This window comes from Mobula hypostoma, chromosome 12 (assembly GCF_963921235.1).
Source record: "Mobula hypostoma chromosome 12, sMobHyp1.1, whole genome shotgun sequence".
In the NCBI taxonomy this organism is placed as follows: Eukaryota; Metazoa; Chordata; class Chondrichthyes; order Myliobatiformes; family Myliobatidae; genus Mobula; species Mobula hypostoma.
This window is the reverse complement of record NC_086108.1, coordinates 63,416,615-63,437,725: the sequence shown is the minus strand read 5'-3', so window position 1 is coordinate 63,437,725 and position 21,111 is coordinate 63,416,615. Positions and strand designations below refer to the sequence as shown.

The window sequence follows — 21,111 nt, the reverse complement described above, 5'->3', positions numbered from 1 at the left end:
TGAGGCAAGGGGAGAAAAAAACCAGAGGACATGGGTTAAGCATGGGGGGAAAAGTTTAAAAGGAACATTGGGGGGGCTTCTTCACACAGAGAGTGGTGGGAGTATGGAATGGGCTGCCAGACAAGGTGGTAAATGCGCGTTCCTTTTTAACATTAAGAATGAATTGGACAGATACATGGTTGGGAGGTGTATGGAGGGATATGGTCCGTGTGCAGGTCAGTGGGACTAGGCAGAAAATGGTTCGGCACAGCCAAGAAGGGCCAAAAGGTGTGTTTCTGTGCTGTAGTTTCTATGGTTCTATAGTCCTATGGTGTGTGGAATGCACTGCCTGAGTCAGTGGTGGAGGCAGATACACTAGTGAAGTTTAAGAGACTACTGGACAGGTATATGGAGGAATTTAAGTTGGGGACTTATATGGGAGGCAGGGTTTGAAGGTCAGCACAACATTGTGGGCCGAAGGGCCTGTACTGTGCTGTAATATTCTATGTTCTATGTTCTATTAATACTATATTCTGCCGTCATATTTGTCCTACCAAAATGAACCACCTCACACTTACCTGGGTTGAACTGCAGCTGCCACTTCTCAGCCCAGTTTTGCATCCTATCATTGTCCCGCTGTAACCTCTGACAGCCCTCCACACTATCCACAACCTCCCCAACCTTTGTGTCATCAGCAAGTTTACTAACCTATCCGTCCACTTCCTCATCAAGGTCATTTATAAAAATTACGAAGAGTAGGGGTCCCAGAACTGATCCCTGAGGCACACCACTGGTCACCAACCTTCAAACAGAATATGACCCGTCTACAACCACTCTGTGGTAAGCCAATTCTGGATCCACAAAGCAATATCCCCTTGGATCCCATGCCTCCTTACTTTCTCAATCAGCCTTGCACGGTGTACCTTATCAAATGCCTTGCTGAAATCCATATACACTACATCTACTGCTCTAACTCCATCAATGTGTTTAGTCACATCCTCAAAAAATTTTTTAAAATATTCAATGAACTATGTTTCCATGACTAAGTTCTGCAGCTTCCCTGTCATTCTGTGTCCTTGCAAGATCCACGTCAATGAAAATAATTGCAATGAACAGATCAGTGATTCATTCATTAGCATGTTATGATCAGAATCTATGAACTTGTATCCCTTTGTCTCTTCATTCTACAATACTCCTCAGAGCCATGGCACCTACTGTGCAAATCCTGCACTGGTTTAACTTACCGAAGTATAACACCTCACACTTGTCCAAGTTAAATTCCATCTGCCGTTCCTAGGCCCACTTCATTAGGTTGGCCTAGATCCCACTGTAATCTTAGACCACCCACTTCAGTGTCTACTAAACCACCAGTTTTAATTCAGTTAATCTAATCTAGATTTCTTTTAATTGTGTTTTTGAATTATTCTAATTGACCATAAAACCACAAGACACAGGAGCAGATTTAGGCCATTTGGCCATCAAGTCTGCTTTGCCATTCAGTTATGGCTGGATTATTTTCCCTGTCAACCCATTCTCCACTACTTCCCATTAATTTTGAAACCCCCTAATAATCAAGGACCTATTGACTTGCGATTATAAATATACTCAATGACTTGACCTGTACAGCTGTCCATGGCAATAAATTCTACAGATTCACAACCTTCAGGCTAAAGAAATTCCTCCTCACTTCTGTTGTAAAGTTATGTCCTCATATTCTGATGCTGTGTCTTCCAGTCCTCGGCTCTCCCATTACTCTATTTAGGCCTTTCAATATTCAGTAGGTTTAAAAGAGATTCCCCTCATTCTTCTGAAATCCAGTGAATATGGGCCAACAGCTATTAAATACGTCTCGTACATTAACCCTTTCATTCCTATGATAGTTTTCATAAACCTCCTCTGGACCCTCTCCAGTGCCAGTATTAGAAATGGGGCCCAAACATGCTCACAATACTCCATATGTGGTTTGACCAATGCCTTATAAAGCCTCAGCATTACATCATTGTTTTTATATTCTAGTCCTCTTGAAGTGAATGATAACATTATATTTGCCTTCCTTACTACTGATTCAACCTGCAAGTCAAGTTAACCTTTAGGTAATCCTGTACTGGTTCTCTCAAGTCCCTTTGCACCTCTGATTTCAGAATACGCTGCCCATTTAGATAATTATCTATGCCTTTATTCTTTGTATCAAAATGCATGGCCATACATTACCTTACAGTGTCTTCCATCTGCCATTTCTTTGCCCATTCTCTACAGCAAAGATACTACCATGGACACAAAATTGGCTGCCTGGCAGAATGCAAAGAGTGTAAATAAAGGGAACGTTTCTGTTTGCCTGCAGATGAAGATTTCTGTAGTCGCTGGTGTTGGGTCGCTACTTTTCATATTATATGTCAACGATCTGGATGACAGAATTGATGATGTGTGGCCATCTTTTCAGATGATACAAACATAGGGGGAGGGACAAGTAGTTCTGAGGAAGCATGAGTCTGCAGAAGGATGCACCATCTCTACCGTAGAAGGAAGGTGGTGGCTGCATCATGCTGTGGGGATGCTTCACAGCAGCAGGCTCAGGAAGACTTGTGAAACCAGAAGGTAACATTAATGCAGCAAAATTTTACCTGGAAATCCTGGAAGAAAACATGATGCAATCTGCAAGCGAACTGCGACTTGGGAGGAGATTTATTTTCCAGCAAGACAATGACCCCAAGTATAAAGCCACAGCTACACAGGAATTGCTTAAAATCAACAAAGTTAATGTCCTGGAGTGGCCAAGTCAGAGTCCATACCTCAATCCAATTGACAACTTGTGGATGGACTTGAAAACGGCTGTTCACTCACGATCCCTAAGCAATCTGACAGAACTTGAGCAGTTTTGTAAAGAATGGGGAAAAATTGCGTGTCCAGATAGAAACCTATCCACACAAACTCAAAGCTGCAATTGCTGCCAAAGGTGCATCTACTAAATACTGACTTGAAGGGGTTGAGTAATTATACAATCAATTAGTGTGGGTTTAATAATTAGACCAATTTGCAGAAATTTGTTTTCATTTTGACACAAAAGAATCTTTTCTGTTGATCAGTGTCTAAAAAGCCAAATTAAATCCACTGATTCAATGTTGTAAAACAATAAGACATGAAAACTTCCAGGGGGAGGGGCAATAGTTTTTATGGGCACTCTACCTTCATATCGTCTACAAACTTTGCAGCAAAGTCATCAATTCCATCATCCAAATCACTGACATACAAAATAAATGAATCAGTCCCAGTACAGACCCCTGTGGAGCACCACCAGTCACTGGCAGTCAGCCAGAAAAGACTCCCTTTATTTCCGCTCTTTGCCTCCTGTCAATCAGCTACTGCTTTATCCATGCTAGAATCTTTCCCTGTTAAGCAGCCTCATGTGTGGCACCTTGTCAAAGGCCTTCTGAAAATTCAAGGATACAAAATCAACCGATGTTCCTGCTTGTTATTTCTTTAAAGAATTCCAACAGATTTGTCAGGCAAGATTACCCCTTGAGGAAACCATGCTGACTATGGCTTATTTTATGATGTGCTTCCAAGTACCCTGAAACCCCGTCCTTAATAATTGACTCCATCAACGAGGTCAGACTAACTGGCCTATAGTTTCCTTTCTTCTACCTCTTGCCCTTGAAGAGTGGTAAAGAAAGAACAAGTTATTTAAAATTAACTGATAAGATGTAAATTTGAGGCTTTTGCTTCTTTGATGTTTTTTAATCACACACAATTGTTAAAACCTGAAAAATTTGATTTTCATTGCTAGAGAGATTATTTCACTTTTATAAATGACACCTCATAATAATATTATATGGGTACTTACAGAAGGCCCAAATATACTAATACGTTCAATCTGCAAGGCAATATCTACGACTTCACATGATTCAATATACAGTATGTGAAGAACTAGATTCAAGTTTTGAGAAGAGCTTACACATAATTTTTTTGATTTATGCATTTAATTGTCAAATATCGTGCTCAAAAGCTGTTGTCCAATTTTCACACAGCAATGGGAAACACTGCAGTTATGATGGTTGATTCTTTATAGTAATGTTTTCCCATTCTATAGATAGCTACCCTATGCGCAGGAATTAGCTTTGCTTTTGTTCTCATTTAACATGTAGACAAAAAGATTCATCTAAAATAAGCTGTATTCTGTTCTATTGGCACTTACTGTTAACATAAATTCTTCAGAACACAATATCAGCTACATTTTAAATGTCAGGATTTTCAAAACCAGATTCCACATTGCAGCTGGAAGCCAGACATGGGATTCATTGCATACTGAAGTGAATACTTGGAAAATAATGTATGCTCTCCTCAGAAATTGTATGCTTATATATTAAAAATGATTTCCATACCCAAATTCAAAGTTTCTACTGTAGTCCTTATGTTAGGAATGCTACATTTTAAAATCTACTCACAACAATTAAAAAAGATCCTTCATGTGACCAGTTAAATGTTATAACGTAATAAGGGTGATATGCTGAAACTTATAATATTTGTTTCCAGTTAACTGTCTGGAATTGCTTCACTGACTGTTATCAAGAATATGATGCTCTTGCAGGAGAGATTGCGAGTGACCAAAGAATTCTCAGAACAGAGGAACAGCAATATTTATTTTTATAACAGATTGGAGAAGGAATTGTAGGCATTAAGAAAGAAAATTCCACATATTTGGGCCTGGATGGCTAATACCAAGAGTGGACTGGATGTATAAAATGTGGGAACTAAAGAAACACAGGATGGAGAGGGCAGACAGGTGGAGTGGGATGCAGGAACAGGGCAGGGGGAAAGCGCAAGAAGATTTAAGGCTATTTATTCAATATGCCATGAGCTGATGTGGATCATTGGGACTGAATCACAATGACTGAGTGCTCAAGTAGACAAGATGCACATGGCAACACATTGCATATTGGAGTTGGTGAAAGAAGGGGCAGGACAGCATTAAGTAAAGCGGATAAATATGCAAGTGATGAAGCCATTCTTCTTTAAAATGCAGTTATGGGATATGGGTATTGACAGCAGGTCCAGCATATCATGCTTACCCCAGAGAGACGTTTGAGAAAGTGATGGTAATGCATGGTTTTGAACCATATCCCATAATTGAATTGTGATAAAAATATACCGATTGTACTGGATCGAAGGGGATCCAGACCTCAGATTCTCTCATCACCAATGCTGGTTCCTGTGACCCTAGATGCTATCAGACTGCAAAACGTGCAGTGTTTAGATCTTGCTCCAGCCTCAACCTACCTCGCTGCTGCTGGGCCTCCCGTCTCCCCTTCCCCCACCACCACCCTCCAATTCCAGGTCCCTCAGGATCCAAGGTCACTTCTTGGGTCCTCGGAGCCACCATCTTCGTCCCACCCTACCTTCCCTGAACACCACAAAATTCCCTTCTCCTATGACACCTCCAATTCTCATGCCAGATCTAATCTCTGCTGTGCCTTCACCATTTCCTTCTCTGAGATGACCTCAGCAAAGGCCTTGACTTTGTCCCCCTTTGCCCACACCAACACCAAGCTGTTTTTCCATCACCTCCATCTCCAAGCCCACTTTTTCGGCAAGAATTTCCCACCCCGCACTGATGATCCCTTCTCCCATCTCCGATGCTCCTCCTCTTCTTGGATTCCCCACATTGGTTCCCTGCCTTCACTGCATCTTTTAGTCTCTAATTGCCAATAAGATATCAGCCGGCTCAACCTCAGCACTCCTCTCTCCTCCTCAAAACTTACTCCCTCTGAATACACTGTTCTCCACTCTCTATACACCAGTCCTAATCTTGCCATCAAACCTGCAGTGAAAGGGGTTACACTGCAGTGTGGCACACTGAACTCTATCTTGATGAAGCCTGGCAAAAATCCTCAGCCACCTCCTCATGCCTACCCCTTGAAGAGGACTCCACTCAGAACCATCAGAAAACTGTCTGCAAGACCATCACAGATCTCATCAAGCTCCTGCCCCACTGAACTTATGTCCTCATACCTCAACACCATTCTATCCTCCTTGGTTCAGTCCCTTCCCACCAACATCCATGACATTACTCATGCTCCCGCTCTCCTCAATAACTTTCAATTCTCTTGCCCTGACCACCTTATTTTCACCATGGTTGTCCAGTCCCTATACACTTCTATTCCCCAACAAGAAGGCCTTAAAACTTTCTGCTTCTTTGTCAATAAAAGGACCAACTAGTTTCGCTCTATCACCACCCTCCTTCATCAGGCAGAACTGTCTTCGCCTTCAACAATTTCTCCTTCAGCTCCTATTTTCTCTAGACTTGAGGGGTGACCATGGGCACCCACATGGGCCCCAGCTTTGCCTGCTTTTTAATTGGCTATGTAGAACAGTCAATGTTCCATGCCTTCCCTGGTAACATTCCCCAACTCTTCCTCCACTACGTTGATACCTGCTTTGGGCTGCTTCATGTGCCCGTGCTGAGCTCGTCAAGTTCACCAACTTCGTCTTCAGCTTCCACCCTACTCTTAAATTCACCTGATTTATTTCTGATATCTCCTTGTCCTTTCTCAATTTCTGTCTCAACCTCTCGAAACAAACTGCCCCAACCAATACCTTCCTCATTCCTTTCCAGTCCTGAAGAAGAGTCTCAGCCCAAAATGTTGATTGTTTGTTCATTTCCATTGATGCTGCCTGACCTACTGAGTTCCTCCCAGCATTGTGTTCGTTGCTTTGGATTTTCCACATCTGCAGAATTTCTTGTGTTTACCAACTGTACTGTCAGGTAGGGAGTTCAGAATTTTGATGAACCAAGGAACATAAAAAAACTTTCTGAATCAGAATGACATGAAACTTGATGGGAAGCTATTTGGTGTTGATATTCTTATAAAATCTCTAATTTTCTCTTTTGAGGTAGATAGCAGCGAGGGATATGGTAAGTGTTACCAAACAAGCCTTGTAAGTCAGAATAATGATTTTGTAATGTTGTACATTATAGTCAAGATGTGTTTGCTGATAGTGGAGAGAATAAATGTACAAGAGTGGGGGATGTGGTGACAAGCAAATGAGTTGCATATATGGGATAGTCTTAAATGTCTTAATGATGGGAGAGAGACACTAATTTTGCCTTCTATCACTCCCCTGAGTTCTGTCTTGAGAGAACCAAAATGGGAGTCATGCATCATAACATAACCTGTCTTTCACCTATTCTTGTAACCACAGTATTTAGTTAACCAATCCAGTGAAGTTTTAGCCAATCCAATCTGTATTTCCAAGTATCTTGATAATCGAGGATTTAACAGTAGTGATTTTGTTGAAAGTCAAAGAACAGCAGTGAGACTTTCTCTTGTAGATTTTTATAGCCACAAGTTTGTGCATTGTGAATATAACATGCTACATACCTGCCCAAGGCTGAATGCTGTCCAAGTTTATGCAAGCACATACACACTACACTAATCTCAGAGGATTCAAATGCAATTTGAATTTGCATGTAAGGATGATTAAGAATTAAGCATTTGAAGATGTTTACGCCCAAAACATTCCCCTGATTCTGTTCTGGGCAAGAATCAGGGTAGAGATGATTAGCTTCTAATGGCTTCAAGTTAGTTTATAATTCTAGTAATGACTCTGGTCAATTGTGAGTTATTCAAATCTTCTCTGTTGGCCTCAATATTATTGTTCTACAGGAGAAGTAAGTATTTTTGCTTAGGAACATCTAAGTAATCTATTCGAAGGTTTAAAAAATGGTCTAATTCAGACAAGTATTAGAGAAGGAAGTGGAATTGGCATTGGCTGAAGAACTTGTAGCAAGACTGATTTGTGAAATTGTGAAATTTCTGCTTATACAGTAGTGAAGGAACAACTAAATACAAGAGATTCTGCAGATGCTGGAAATCTAGAGTAACACACAGAAAATGCTGAAGGAACTCAGCAGGCCGGGCAGCATCTATGAAGAGGAATAAAGAGTTAATGGACTAACATCTTCATCAGGACATACAGAAGATATGAGTATTTAGAGATATTGTAATGTGTCATGGGCTTCTACGTGAAAACTGACTTATGCCTTCAGATGATGCTGTCAATGAACAGTTGTTGGATGGAAAGATGTGAGGGAGAGACTAAAGAGAAGTTAGATGGTTGTTCTTAGCCTTGATTAGCAGGAAGAGCTGACCCAGAAAGAAATACTTAGTTACTTCAGGAGTGTTAAATCGAGGGAATGTTCTGATCTTCTTTACAATTGAATGCTTCCTTTCCTCGTGTTTCCACAAAGCATTAGAATAACACATTTATTGAAACATTGATTTTAAAAGGGAGATTTCTTAGTGATCTTGAATTAAAGAGGATTCAGTTTTGCAAAGAGGAAAGATAGAAAGCTGGTCCAAGGAGCCAAGGTATTGTGTCATACAATAGATACTACTGCTCCCTTGGTTCAGCGTGGAACTGCGCATATCTTGTATGGCTGAGGGCTATGTAATACATACATTACAGCTTCAAAACTTGGCTTGACACCCACAGGAAAAACAAATTTGAACTTCTGCATTAAAGAAGTGAAGAAAAGGAACAATTGCATTCTAGCCAGTGGTTCTCCCATGCAGTTGCGTTTTCCTGCAAATGAATAGACATATGCATTATATAATTACAGGCATGTGAAATAATCTTTCTATTCACCGGGGTCGAGAATAAATATTGAAGCACCCCAAGTATAAGTACCCAGCACAATCTTCTCTTTATCTGCTCAATCATAACATAATTTTGGGGGCTGAGGTATAATCCTTGCAATCAGTGGTTCCTGAATAAGATTCAGAAAATATCTTCACAAGTGGAGAAGAGTTTCTTTCATTGGCTGACCTTGGGCTGGATTTGAATCAATTGGATCAGCAATTCCCTCAGAATGCATTACTTAGATTAGAAAGGAATGGAGCCTAGAAATAATTTGCTTGGTTTCCACTATGAACACCATTTAAAAACATGAATGCATGTATATTACTGCAAATGCAGAAAGTTGGTTTAACTTAATTTTTAATACACATTCATTTTAATTTGTATCCATTAAAAAGATGTCAAGCAAATCCATCTTCTGATATCCCCATCAGTTTAATTTTAATACCATTTCTCAAAAAAAGTGAATATATTGAACGCTTTAAGTGAAAAAAGCAGTTGTTCTTAAGCCAAACTAAACTTCACGTTTTCAATGGTAATAGTTTGGTCTGGATGGGAGAATTATCCTGAAGGAACTAATACAACGCAGATAAATAAGCATGATCAAATGCTTCATATATAACGGCAGCTCATATCTGACCATATCCAGAGTGTATTGGAAGGAGGTATGTGGTTTGAACAGCACAGCAGGCATATTACAGTCACGGTATTGGGGAAAGTGAAATGGTTCCACTTTCTGGAACACCACCTGGTACCTAGAAGGCCAAAGACTATTCATGTAAACACTTCCTGGAAGGATTATATCAATTGGATAATATCATAACAAACCAAAGAAGTTGGTAAATGATCAAGCAAAAATAATCTATTTAATAAACAACATAAATACCACGGGACGAGACAAGCCCAGGTATCATCCCTGATGAAGATGGCAGAGTCTGTCATTGAAATATCAGTTATAATCAATAACTGTACCGGGAAACCCAAAAAGAGTGAGTTTGTTTGTCACATACACCAGGAAAGCACTAGATCCTTTTTCAAAATAGTCTGTTTCCTCAATATTTTCAGGCTCTTATCTTAGAAAATAAATAATATATTCAGAAATGAGATGCAAGTTGCCTTTATAGTTGGCTAGATAAAATAAAAATGTCAGAATAATGATGGTGAATATGAAGATTTTCATTTGTGTTATTTATTAGTACAAACTAGCATTATGAAGAAGCTAAAAGTTTGTAGTCACTTTCCCCGTAAAGATTACGAACTTCTGTTCATTCGATTGTTTTAAAAGATTCTCCAAATTGTAGTATCCATTCTATCAAAAATATTGAAGGATCCACATGTAAAAGGTTAATCTGTCAGGTCGACAGAAATGGACATGATATACAGTACAATCCGAGTAACTTGAACCAAATAAATAACAAGGAAGCTGCTTTCTTTCTTTCATTCACTCCTAAAATTTTCAACTAATTACTAATTTCTGCCATATACCGTGACATAAATGAAACTATTTACCTCCAGAGAAAGCGACAAATGCTTCCTTTCTCACAAATTTCCCATCTTTGTTCAGGAAGTGTTCAGGATTAAATTCCTCAGGTGTTTCCCATTCTGATTTGTCCATCAACACTGAGTAGAGGTTTGCAATTACTTGTGTGCCCTAACGACCAAACAAGAAATACATGTCAAATGAAATAGAAAGTTTCAATCTCCTATATCTAAGCTTGGATGTGAAGAAAGGCTAGAAGATATATAGAGCTTCAACTCATTAAAAACCAAAATACAACTGAACAGAAGCCCAAGGGACCATCTTAATATGGTTGCTGAGTTTCATCATTACCCCTGCATGTTGCAAAAGTTAAATAAATATGCAAGTCAACAACATTCACTAGTTGAGTTCTATACAAGTCCGTTCTGCTCAAGAGCCAGCAATAGTCCCAGGGTGAGTCCAGGTGAGATGGAGACATAGACAGCCATCTGGCCCACAATGACCATCAAGACCTCTGGGCATCCACCCATATTAATTGGGTGTTGTTAAATTAACTTGAACTTAAGGTAATGGAACCGTTAGGAAACTGTGATAAAATTTACCCTGCAATTTGAAACATAGAAGCTAAATTTAAATGTATCAGCTCTACAGAGGCATGAGAGAGGAGCTGGCCAAACTTGACTGGAAAGTGACACTTGCAGGGATGATGGCAGAATTTTAATGGCTAGAGTTTCTGGGAGCAATTCAGAAGGCACAGAATAGATGCACTTCAAAGAAGAGAAAGTATTCTAAAGGCAGGATAACACAACTGTTGCTGATAAGGGAAGTCAAAGCGAAAGAGGAGGGCATATAATAGAGTAAAAATTAGCAGAAAGTTAAAGGATTGGGAATTTTTTAAAAATTACCAGTAGGCAACTAAAGAAATCATTGGTGGTGGTGGGGGTGGGGACAAGATGAACTATGAAAGTAAGCTAGCCAATAAATGGCAGACGAACTGAACTTGTATTTTGCATCAATCTTCACTAGTAGTATGCTGGAAGTTTCACAGTGTCAAGGGGCAGAAGTGAGTGCAGTTGCTATCCCTAGCGAGATGGTGAAAGATAAAGGTAGAGAAGCCACCTGAACCCTGATGGACTACACCCAAGGGTTCTAAAAGAGGTAGCTGAAGAGATTGTGGAGGCATTAGTGACGATCTTTCAAGAATCAATAGATTCTGGCATGGTTCCAGAGGACTGGAAAATTGCAAATGTCATTACACTCTTTCAAGGCAGAAGAAAGGAATTTATAGACACAAGAAAATCAGCAGATGCTGGAAATCCAAACACATACACAAAATCAGTACTGATTAAGGGTCTCAGCTTGAAATGTCGGCTGTTTATTCTTTTAAATTGATGCTGCCTGGCCTGCTGAGTTCCTCCAGCATTTTGTGTGTGTTGCAAAGGACTTTATAGGCAAGTTAGCCAGACCTCAGTGGTTGGGAAGATGTTGAAGTTGATTATTAAGGATGTGGTTTTGGGGTACTTGGAGGTACATGACAAAGTAAGCCAAAGTCAGCATGGTTTCCTTGAGGGAAAACCTTGTCGGACAAATCCGTTGGAATTCATTGAATAAATAACAAGCAGGACAGACAAAGGAAAATCAGTGGATGTTGTGTACTTGGATTTTCAAAAGGCCTTTGATAAGGTGCCGCACCAAGGCTGCTTAACAAGATAAGAGCACAGGAAAAATACTAGCATGGATACAGCATTGGCTGATTGGCAGGAGACAAAGAGTGGGAATAAAAGGATCCTTTTCAGATTGGCTGCTAGTGACTAGAGACATTCCAAGGGGTATGTATTGAGCTGCTTCTTTTTACATTGTACAATATGTCAACGATTTAGATGATGAAATTGATGGCTTTGTGGTCAGGTTTGCGGACGAATCAAAGACAGGTGGAAGTGCACGTAGGGTTGAGGAAGAAGAGAGGCTGAGAAGGATTTAGACAGATTAATAGAATGGGCAAAGAGGTGGCAGATGGATACAGTGTTAGGAAGTGTTTGATCAAGCAAACACTTTTCTATTAGACTTTTCTAAATGGGGAGAAAATTCAAAAATGTGAGGAGCAAACAGATTGGGCAGTTCTCACACAGGATTCTCTAAAGGTTAATTTGTAGGTTGAATTGGTGGTGAGGAAGGCAAATGCAATATTAATATTCATTTCAAGAAGACTAGAATATAAAAGCAAAGATGTAATGCTGGGGCTGTATAAGGCATTGGTGAAACCTCATGGAGTATTGTGAGTAGTTTTGGTCCCTTATTTAAGAAAAGACGTGCTGACATTGGAGAAGGCTCAGAGGAGGCTCACGAGAATGATTCCAGGAATGAACGGGTCATCATATGAGCAGTGAATGAAGGTTCTGGGCCAGTGCTCACTGCAGTTTTGAAGAATGAGGGGGAGGGGATCTCATTGAAACCTATCAAATGCTGAAAGGCCTAGATAGAGTGGATATGAAGTGGATGTTTCCTTTGGTAGGGAGCATCAACGACCAGAGAGCATAGCCTCAGCTTAGAGGGATATCCATTTAGAACAGAGATAAAGTGAAATTTCTTTAGCCGAGGGTGAAGAACCTATGGAATTTGTTGCCACAGGTGGCTATGGAGGCCAGGTCACTGAGTGCATTTAAGGTTGAGGTTGATAGGTTCTTGATTAGTGAGAGGTGAAAGGTTCTGGGGAAAAAGCAGGAAAATAGGGGTTGAGAGGGAAATGGATCAGCCTTTATGAAATGGTGGAGCAGACTCAGTGGGCTGAATAGCCTAATTCTTCTTCTATGCCTTAATCCCATTCTCCAGCATGAATAATATTCTTCTATGCCCAAACAATTCAATGCTCATCCAGATGCTTCTTAAATGCTGTCAGCACTTAACTGTATCTGAATGTGAACGAAACAAAAGAGATGGTTGTTGGCTTCAGGAGAGCACCGAGCGACCACTCTCCACTGACATTGATGGCTCCTCCGTAGAGATCATTAAGAGCACGAAATTTCTTGATGTTCACCTGGCGGAGAATCTCACCTGGTCCCTCAACACCTGCTCCATAGCCAAGAGAGCCCAGCAGCGTCTCTACTTTCTGCGAAGGCTGAGAAAAGTTCATCTTCCACCCCACATCCTCACCACATTCTACAGGGTATGTATCAAGAGCATCCTGAGCGGCTGCATTACTGCCTAGTTCGGAAGTTGCACCGTCTCGGATTGCAAGACCCTGCAGCGGATAGTGAGGTCAGCTGAAGAGATCATCGGTCTCTCTTCCCGCCATTACAGACATTTACACCACACGCTGCATCCGCAAAGCTAACAGCATTGTGAAGGACCCCACGCACCCCTCATACAAACTCTTCTCCCTCCTGCCATCTGGAAATAGGTAATGAAGCATTCGGGTTCTCACGACCAGACTGTGTAACAGTTTCTTCCCCCAAGCCATTAGAATCTTTAATTCCCAGAGTCTAGTTTGACACCAACACACACACACACACACACACACACACAACTGAACACCACTCCACTCCCTTTGCAATTTTTGCTCATTTCTTTCTCAATTCCTGCTGAAACATTGTTTACATTGCTTACGTTTACATCATTTATTATTATATTGTAATTTGTCCTTTACTGTGCCTATTGTCTTGTTTATTAATTATTGTACTGTCTTGCACTTCATGTAGTCCCGGGTAGGCCTGATTTTGTGTTGTTTCACATAGTTTAGTGTAGTTTAGTGTTGTTTCAGATAGTCTAGTGTAGTTTTGTGTTGTTTCATGTAGCACCATGGTCCTGGAGAATCGTTGTTTCGTTTTTACTGTGTATTGTACCAGCAGTTATGGTTGAAATGACAATAAAAGCGACTTGACTTGACTTGACTTGACATTTTAGAAGTGACTGGGTGAGCACTTAAATTGCTCTACTTCCTGCATTCTTTCAGGCAATGTTTTCATCATTTATTGAGTGAAAAGTTCCCACTCATTCACCAAGTGAAAAAGTCCCTCTCAGATCTCCTCTAAATCAGTGATCCCTTCCTAAATTTATGAACTTAAGGGTGTCTATCACTGATATGGAGAATAGTTTCCTGCAGACTACCCTATCTACACCCTTCATAATTTTATATATCTCAATCGTCTCACTTCTGGACCTCCTTTGTTCCAGAAAGAACAGACACAGACTCTGCAATCTCTCCTCATTACTGAAACATCCCATCCTGGGGAACATCCGGGTGAATTTCCTCTGTACCCTCTCCAGCAATGTCACATCTTTCATATAGTGTGGCGACCAGAACTGTGTGTAATGCTCCAGCTAAGGAACAACCAATGTTTTGTAAAGTTGGAACCAACCTCCCTGCTGAGCAAGAGAGGATGATTCTATGGCTGTCAATATAGGGGTGGATGGTGCAAATTAGTGGTTTAGAAACATAGAAACATAGAAAATAGGTGCAGGAGTAGGCCATTCGGCCCTTCGAGCCTGCACCGCCATTTATTATGATCATGGCTGATCATCTAACTCAGAACCCCGCCCCAGCCTTCCCTCCATACCCCCTGACCCCTGTAGCCACAAGGGCCATATCTAACTCCCTCTTAAACATAGCCAATGAACTGGCCTCAACAGTTTGCTGTGGCAGAGAATTCCACAGATTCACCACTCTCTGCGTGAAGAAGTTTTTCCTAATCTCGGTCCTAAAAGGCTTCCCCTCTATCCTCAAACTGTGACCCCTCGTTCTGGACCTCCCCAACATCGGGAACAATCTTCCTGCATCTAGCCTGTCCAATCCCTTTAGGATCTTATACGTTTCAATCAGATCCCCCCTCAATCTTCTAAATTCCAACGAGTACAAGCCCAGTTCATCCAGTCTTTCTTCATATGAAAGACCTGCCATCCCAGGAATCAATCTGGTGAACCTTCTTTGTATTCCCTCTATGGCAAAGATGTCTTTCCTCAGATTAGGGGACCAAAACTGCACACAATACTCCAGGTGTGGTCTCACCAAGGCCTTGTACAACTGCAGTAGTACCTCCCTGCTCCTGTACTCGAATCCTCTCGCTATAAATGTCAGCATACCACTCGCCTTTTTCACCGCCTGCTGTACCTGCATGCCCACTTTCAATGACTGGTGTATAATGACACCCAGGTCTCGTTGCACCTCCCCTTTTCCTAATTGGCCACCATTCAGATAATAATCTGTTTTCCTATTTTTGCCACCAAAGTGGATAACTTCACATTTATCCACATTAAATTGCCTCTGCCATGAGTTTGCCCACTCACCCAACCTATCCAAGTCACCCTGCATCCTCTTAGCATCCTCCTCACTGCTAACACTGCCACCCAGCTTCGTGTCATCCGCAAACTTGGAGATGCTGCATTTAATTCCCTCATCCAAGTCATTAACATATATTGTAAACAACTGGGGTCCCAGCACTGAGCCTTGCGGTACCCCACAAGTTACCGCCTGCCATTCTGAAAAGGTCCCGTCTATTCCCACTCTTTGCTTCCTGTCTGCTAACCAATTCTCCGCCCACACCAATACCTTACCCCCAATACCGTGTGCTTTAAGTTTGCACACTAATCTCCTGTGTGGGACCTTGTCAAAAGCCTTTTGAAAATCCAAATATACCACATCCACTGGTTCTCCCCTATCCACTCTACTAGTTACATCCTCAAAAAATTCTATGAGATTCGTCAGACATGATTTTCCTTTCACAAATCCATGCTGACTTTGTCCGATCATTTCACCGCTTTCCAAATGTGCTGTTATCACATCCTTGATAACTGACTCCAGCAGTTTCCCCACCACCGACGTTAGGCTAACCGGCCTATAATTCCCCGGTTTCTCTCTCCCTCCTTTTTTAAAAAGTGGGGTTACATTAGCCACCCTCCAATCCTCAGGAACTAGTCCAGAATCTAACGAGTTTTGAAAAATTATCACTAATGCATCCACTATTTCTTGGGCTACTTCCTTAAGCACTCTAGGATGCAGACCATCTGGCCCTGGGGATTTATCTGCCTTCAACCCCTTCAATTTACCTAACACCACTTCCCTACTAACATGTATTTCACTCAGTTCCTCCATCTCACTGGACCCTCTGTCCCTTACTATTTCTGGAAGATTATTTATGTCCTCCTTAGTGAAGACAGAACCAAAGTACTTATTCAATTGGTCTGCCATGTCCTTGCTCCCCATAATCAATTCACCTGTTTCCGTCTGCAGGGGACCTACATTTGTCTTTACCAGTCTTTTCCTTTTTACATATCTATAAAAGCTTTTACAGTCCGTTTTTATGTTCTCTGCCAGTTTTCTCTCATAATCTTTTTTCCCCTTCCTAATTAAGCCCTTTGTCCTCCTCTGCTGAACTCTGAATTTCTCCCAGTCCTCAGGTGAGCCACTTTCTCTGGCTAATTTGTATGCTACTTCTTTGGAATTGATACTATCCCTAATTTCTCTCGTCAGCCACGGGTGCACTACCTTCCTTGATTTATTCTTTTGCCAAACTGGGATGAACAATTGTTGTAGTTCATCCATGCAACCTTTAAATGCTTGCCATTGCATATCCACCGTCAATCCTTTAAGTGTCATTTGCCAGTCTATCTTAGCTAATTCACGTCTCATACCTTCAAAGTTACCCCTCTTTAAGTTCAGAACCTTTGTTTCTGAATTAATTATCTTACTCTCCATATTAATTAAGAATTCCACCATATTATGGTCACTCTTACCCAAGGGGCCTCTCACGACAAGATCGCTAATTAACCCTTCCTCATTGCTCAAAACCCAGTCCAGAATAGCCTGCTCTCTAGTTGGTTCCTCGACATGTTGGTTCAAAAAACCATCCCGCATACATTCCAAGAAATCCTCTTCCTTAGCACCTTTACCAATTTGGTTCACCCAGTCTACATGTAGATTGAAGTCACCCATTATAACTGCTGTTCCTTTATTGCACACATTTCTAATTTCCTGTTTAATACCATCTCCGACCTCACTACTACTGTTAGGTGGCCTGTACACAACTCCCACCAGCGTCTTCTGCCCCTTAGTGTTACGCAGCTCTACCCATATCGATTCCACATTTTCCCGGCTTATGTCCTTCCTTTCTATTGCATTAATCTCTTCTTTAACCAGCAACGCCACCCCACCTCCCCTTCCTTCATGTCTATCCCTCCTGAATATTGAATATCCCTGAACATTGAGCTCCCATCCCTGGTCACCCTGGAGCCATGTCTCTGTGATCCCAACTATATCATAATCATTAATAACAATCTGCACTTTCAATTCATCCACCTTATTACGAATGTTTATGTAGGGAGTAGGAAGAAGCAGTATTTCGCTTCCCCCAAGTTGTAAATTAAGGTGTTAATGTGAAACCCATCAGTATGCTTCTTCTGCTGCAGAGCTGGATGAGGTCATTGTAGCTTGAAAATGCAAGCTCTGACTGTTCTCAACCAATTTTTCTAAGATGCAAGGCAATAACAAGCAAATTGTCCTTATGGTCTTCATTACATCCTCGTTTGTTTGTGTGCACATATGTTTTACTCCTGAAAGGATATGTGGTGTTAATCCATTTTTCACATCATGTTCCGAGGAAAACTAAGGATAAAGAGTGGACTTTGAGGATGGAACAAGGAGAGAGATTCAAGTCAACAAAAGCCAGTTCTAAGACATAAAGCAGTTTTTAATCATAGTGAATAACAAAAGTTTGCATGGAGCCAAATAAAAAAGAGAATTATTAAAGAAATATTTTGACAGAAGCAATGGAAACAGTGGAGATTTGTTTAAACAAATAAATTAAGATGGGCTGATTATGAATGTATTTCTTACCTGCGAGGCTCTTGTGATATCTTGATAGATTTGTAGATTTAATCCACAACACAAGTATTTGTCAGAATAGTAAAAAGGAAGGAAAGTCCTCAAAAGGCTTCAAGAAATGAATTATTCATATCAAAACACACCCTAGCTTTAGCAAATCTCTCAAACTGTGAATATTCACAGCACCCAGCTCTTATAATCATCTTTCTTGATTCTTTCATCTTATTTATATTATATTCTGTGTTCGTTCAATACGATTTCATGTTGAAAACCTGTGTTTCAATTACCTTTGGTATGAAGTATTTTCCCACTGTTGTATCTCGAGTAGTTTTCCTGTGAAGAGTAAATGGGACTAAGATGCCTTTTCGCTGTATTTCATGAACAACTGCATTGGTGTAAGGAAGATTGATTCGATCATCCATCACAGGATCTTGCTGGCCAATTACACTCACAATCTCATCATGGACTTTCTCTGCAAAGAAAGAGAAAGGGTACAGAAGGATCCAGATGACCATCACAATGCTACTTTTTAAACAATAAGAATTAAGCTTTTAACATGCCACTGTGCCCCAAGCAATGCTCCAGTAGATATGGGGAAAAAAACAACATATAAGAGTATCTTAACAGACAGGCAATGCTCAGTCCATTAGGCAGTCTCAGTGGAAAGAAGGGTTAACATTACAAAAGGGAGATCTGATGGTCATGTGCTCAGAGCCATACAGCAAAGAAGAAGGCCTTGGCCCAGCAAGGTCATATCGATCATCAGGTCCTATCAATATTAATCCCTTTTATCAGTGCTTCGTCCATGGCCTACCAGCTTCAGTGATTGAAGTAATTGTTCAAATGTTTCTTTGATATTGTGAATGTATTTGCCCTTGTCACCTTCTCAGGCAGTGTTGCAAATTGTAATGATCCTATTGATGAAAATTTTCCTCAGATTTCCTCTGAACATCCTACACCTCATCTTAAACCTTTGTCCTATGGTCTCAAACACCTCTGCCATGGGGAAAAATGTCTTACTTCTACCATATCTCTGTTTCTCGTGATTTTGTGTTTCTGTTTCGTCCACCTCAGATTTCTCTGCTCCAAGGCAACTTGGTGAATTTCTTCTGCATTCCCTCCAATTCTATTCCGTCCTATGGTGTGGTGACGAGAACTGCAAACAAGTGTACAATATTCCAGCTGTGAGAGTGGGACACAACGTTTCGGCTCTTGGGAACCTGAAATATTAACTTTCCCCTTCCATAAATGTTATCTGACTTGCTGAAAATCTCCAGCATGTTGTGATTCTTATCTCGGATTCCCAATATGTTGTTCCCATTATGTAAAAGGAAATATTGATCTGTAATTAAAGACAACTATGGTAATCATTTCCAATTGCAGAGTGTGAGCATGACAGCAAGATGCCCATCCTCATTTGAGACACCCATCTACTTGGCACAGGGGTGGTGGGCTGAGTGGCCCTGTTACCTTGCCATGTGGCCCTACTACCGCACCAAACCTTTCATGCAGGAATCTTACAGTTTAAATGACCTCATACGGTATGTTGAATTCTGAAGGTACAGTTGTGTAGGATGAGATATTTGTATTCTATGTGGTAGTATTTCATAGGAAAGCTTATCACTTGATGAATTTAGTTTAGAACTCATGAATGATTGCCAAGGTGAAGCCTACTTTGGCAATGCTCAGGAGGGACCTATTGAGCAAACCTGCCCAGGGAACCAAACCATGGAACCAGCTATATGTAGGTACCTTTAAGATAAAAACTACCTCCAAGCTTCCAACTCCTACATCCAACAAATCACAATCTCATAAACCTCACCATCTCATCTCTTCTCGTTTCCTCCAATTCTCCCCCTCCACCTGTCTTCACACACTTGCCCATTCTGATCTAAGACAACCAATTCTCTTTGGACACTACCGTAGCGTGGTGAACCAACAATCCAGGTTCAATTCCTGCTGCTTGTATGTTTTCCCCCTGACCATGTGGGTTTCTTCCAGGTGCTTCAGTTTCCTCCCACATTCCAAAGATTAGGATTAGTAGGTTGTGGACATGATATGTAGCTGCCAGAAGCAGGGCAAAACTTGCAGGCTTCCCCTACCACATTCTCGTGCTGTGATGTTTGTTGGTGTAAATGACACATTTCAGGGAATGTTTTGATGTTTATATATATACCAAATGAAGCTAATCTTTAAAAAATAGGCTTAGCTTGTCTGACACCACAAACTTCACTTTACTATTCCTCCCCGGAACATTTCCCTATTCTTCCCTCCCTTGTCCCAATACCTACCTGCTTCACTCATCTTGAAAAGAAAGTGAGCAGACAAATATTCTTGCATTAAGCTTGTAAGACTAGTTAAGTTGCACACAAGGCCTTGTGCACAGGACAATTTTACAACAGAAAACATTTAGATAAAGCATGCAGAGCTCACCACAGAGTACACAGTCATGGATCCTTATCCCACGGAACAGAATTTCTAGGCCATTACTTAGTTTTCCGTGGGCTAGGATTTGTGAAACCTTAACAACAGCTACATAAATGGCTATTGTGTTAAGTTCTACATAAGCACCTTATTAATGGTAATGTGTTTTAGGCTAAAAGAATATAAGACACAGGAGCACAATTAGGCCATTCAAGTCTACTCCACCATTTCATCATGGCTGATCTATTATTCCCTTTCAACCCTATTCTCCTGCCTTGCTTCTACAACCTTCAACATCCTTACTTATCTAGAATCTTATTACAGGAAATATTCTAGCATGGATAAGGCAGGGGCTGATTGACAGGTGGCAAAGAGTGGGAATAAAGGAAGCCTTATCTGGTTGTCTGACGGTGACTGGTGGTGGTCCACAGGGTTCTGTGTTGGGACCGATTCTTTTTATGGTAAATGTCAATGATTTAGATGGTGGAATTGATGGCTTTGTTGCAAAGTTTGCAGGTGATATGAAGATAAGAGAAAGGGTAGGTTGTTTTGTGAAGTAGAGAGGTACAGAAGGACTTAGACAGATTAGGAGAATGGGCAAAAAAATGGCAGATGGAATACAGTGTCGGGAAGTGTATGGTCATGCACTTTGGTAGAAGAAATGAGAGGGTTGACTATTTTCTAAATGGAGAGAAAATATAAAAAACTGAGGTGCAAAGGAATTTGGGAATCCTTGTGCAGGATTACCTAAAGGTTAATTTGCAGGTTGAGACTGTGGTGA

General features: G+C 40.9%; 1 protein-coding gene across 6 annotated transcripts in view; it reads right to left on the bottom strand.

The window, feature by feature from the left end:
- The window catches only part of LOC134354867 (cytochrome P450 2J4-like), a 105,267-nt gene that overhangs the window by 45,320 nt on the left and 38,836 nt on the right, over positions 1-21,111 (bottom strand). For 5 of the 6 annotated variants that reach the window (XR_010019910.1, XM_063064279.1, XM_063064280.1 and 2 more), the window contains exons 7-9: positions 18,194-18,378; positions 10,123-10,264; positions 8,436-8,559 (exon numbers count right to left, since the gene is read on the bottom strand). Coding sequence is in view for 5 of the 6 variants with exons in the window: in XM_063064279.1 (XP_062920349.1) it covers positions 8,436-8,559; positions 10,123-10,264; positions 18,194-18,378 (451 nt within the window). In the remaining variant the exon portion in view is untranslated. The remainder of the gene's footprint in view (positions 1-8,435; positions 8,560-10,122; positions 10,265-18,193; positions 18,379-21,111) is intronic. The other variant, XM_063064282.1, reaches the window with a different exon arrangement.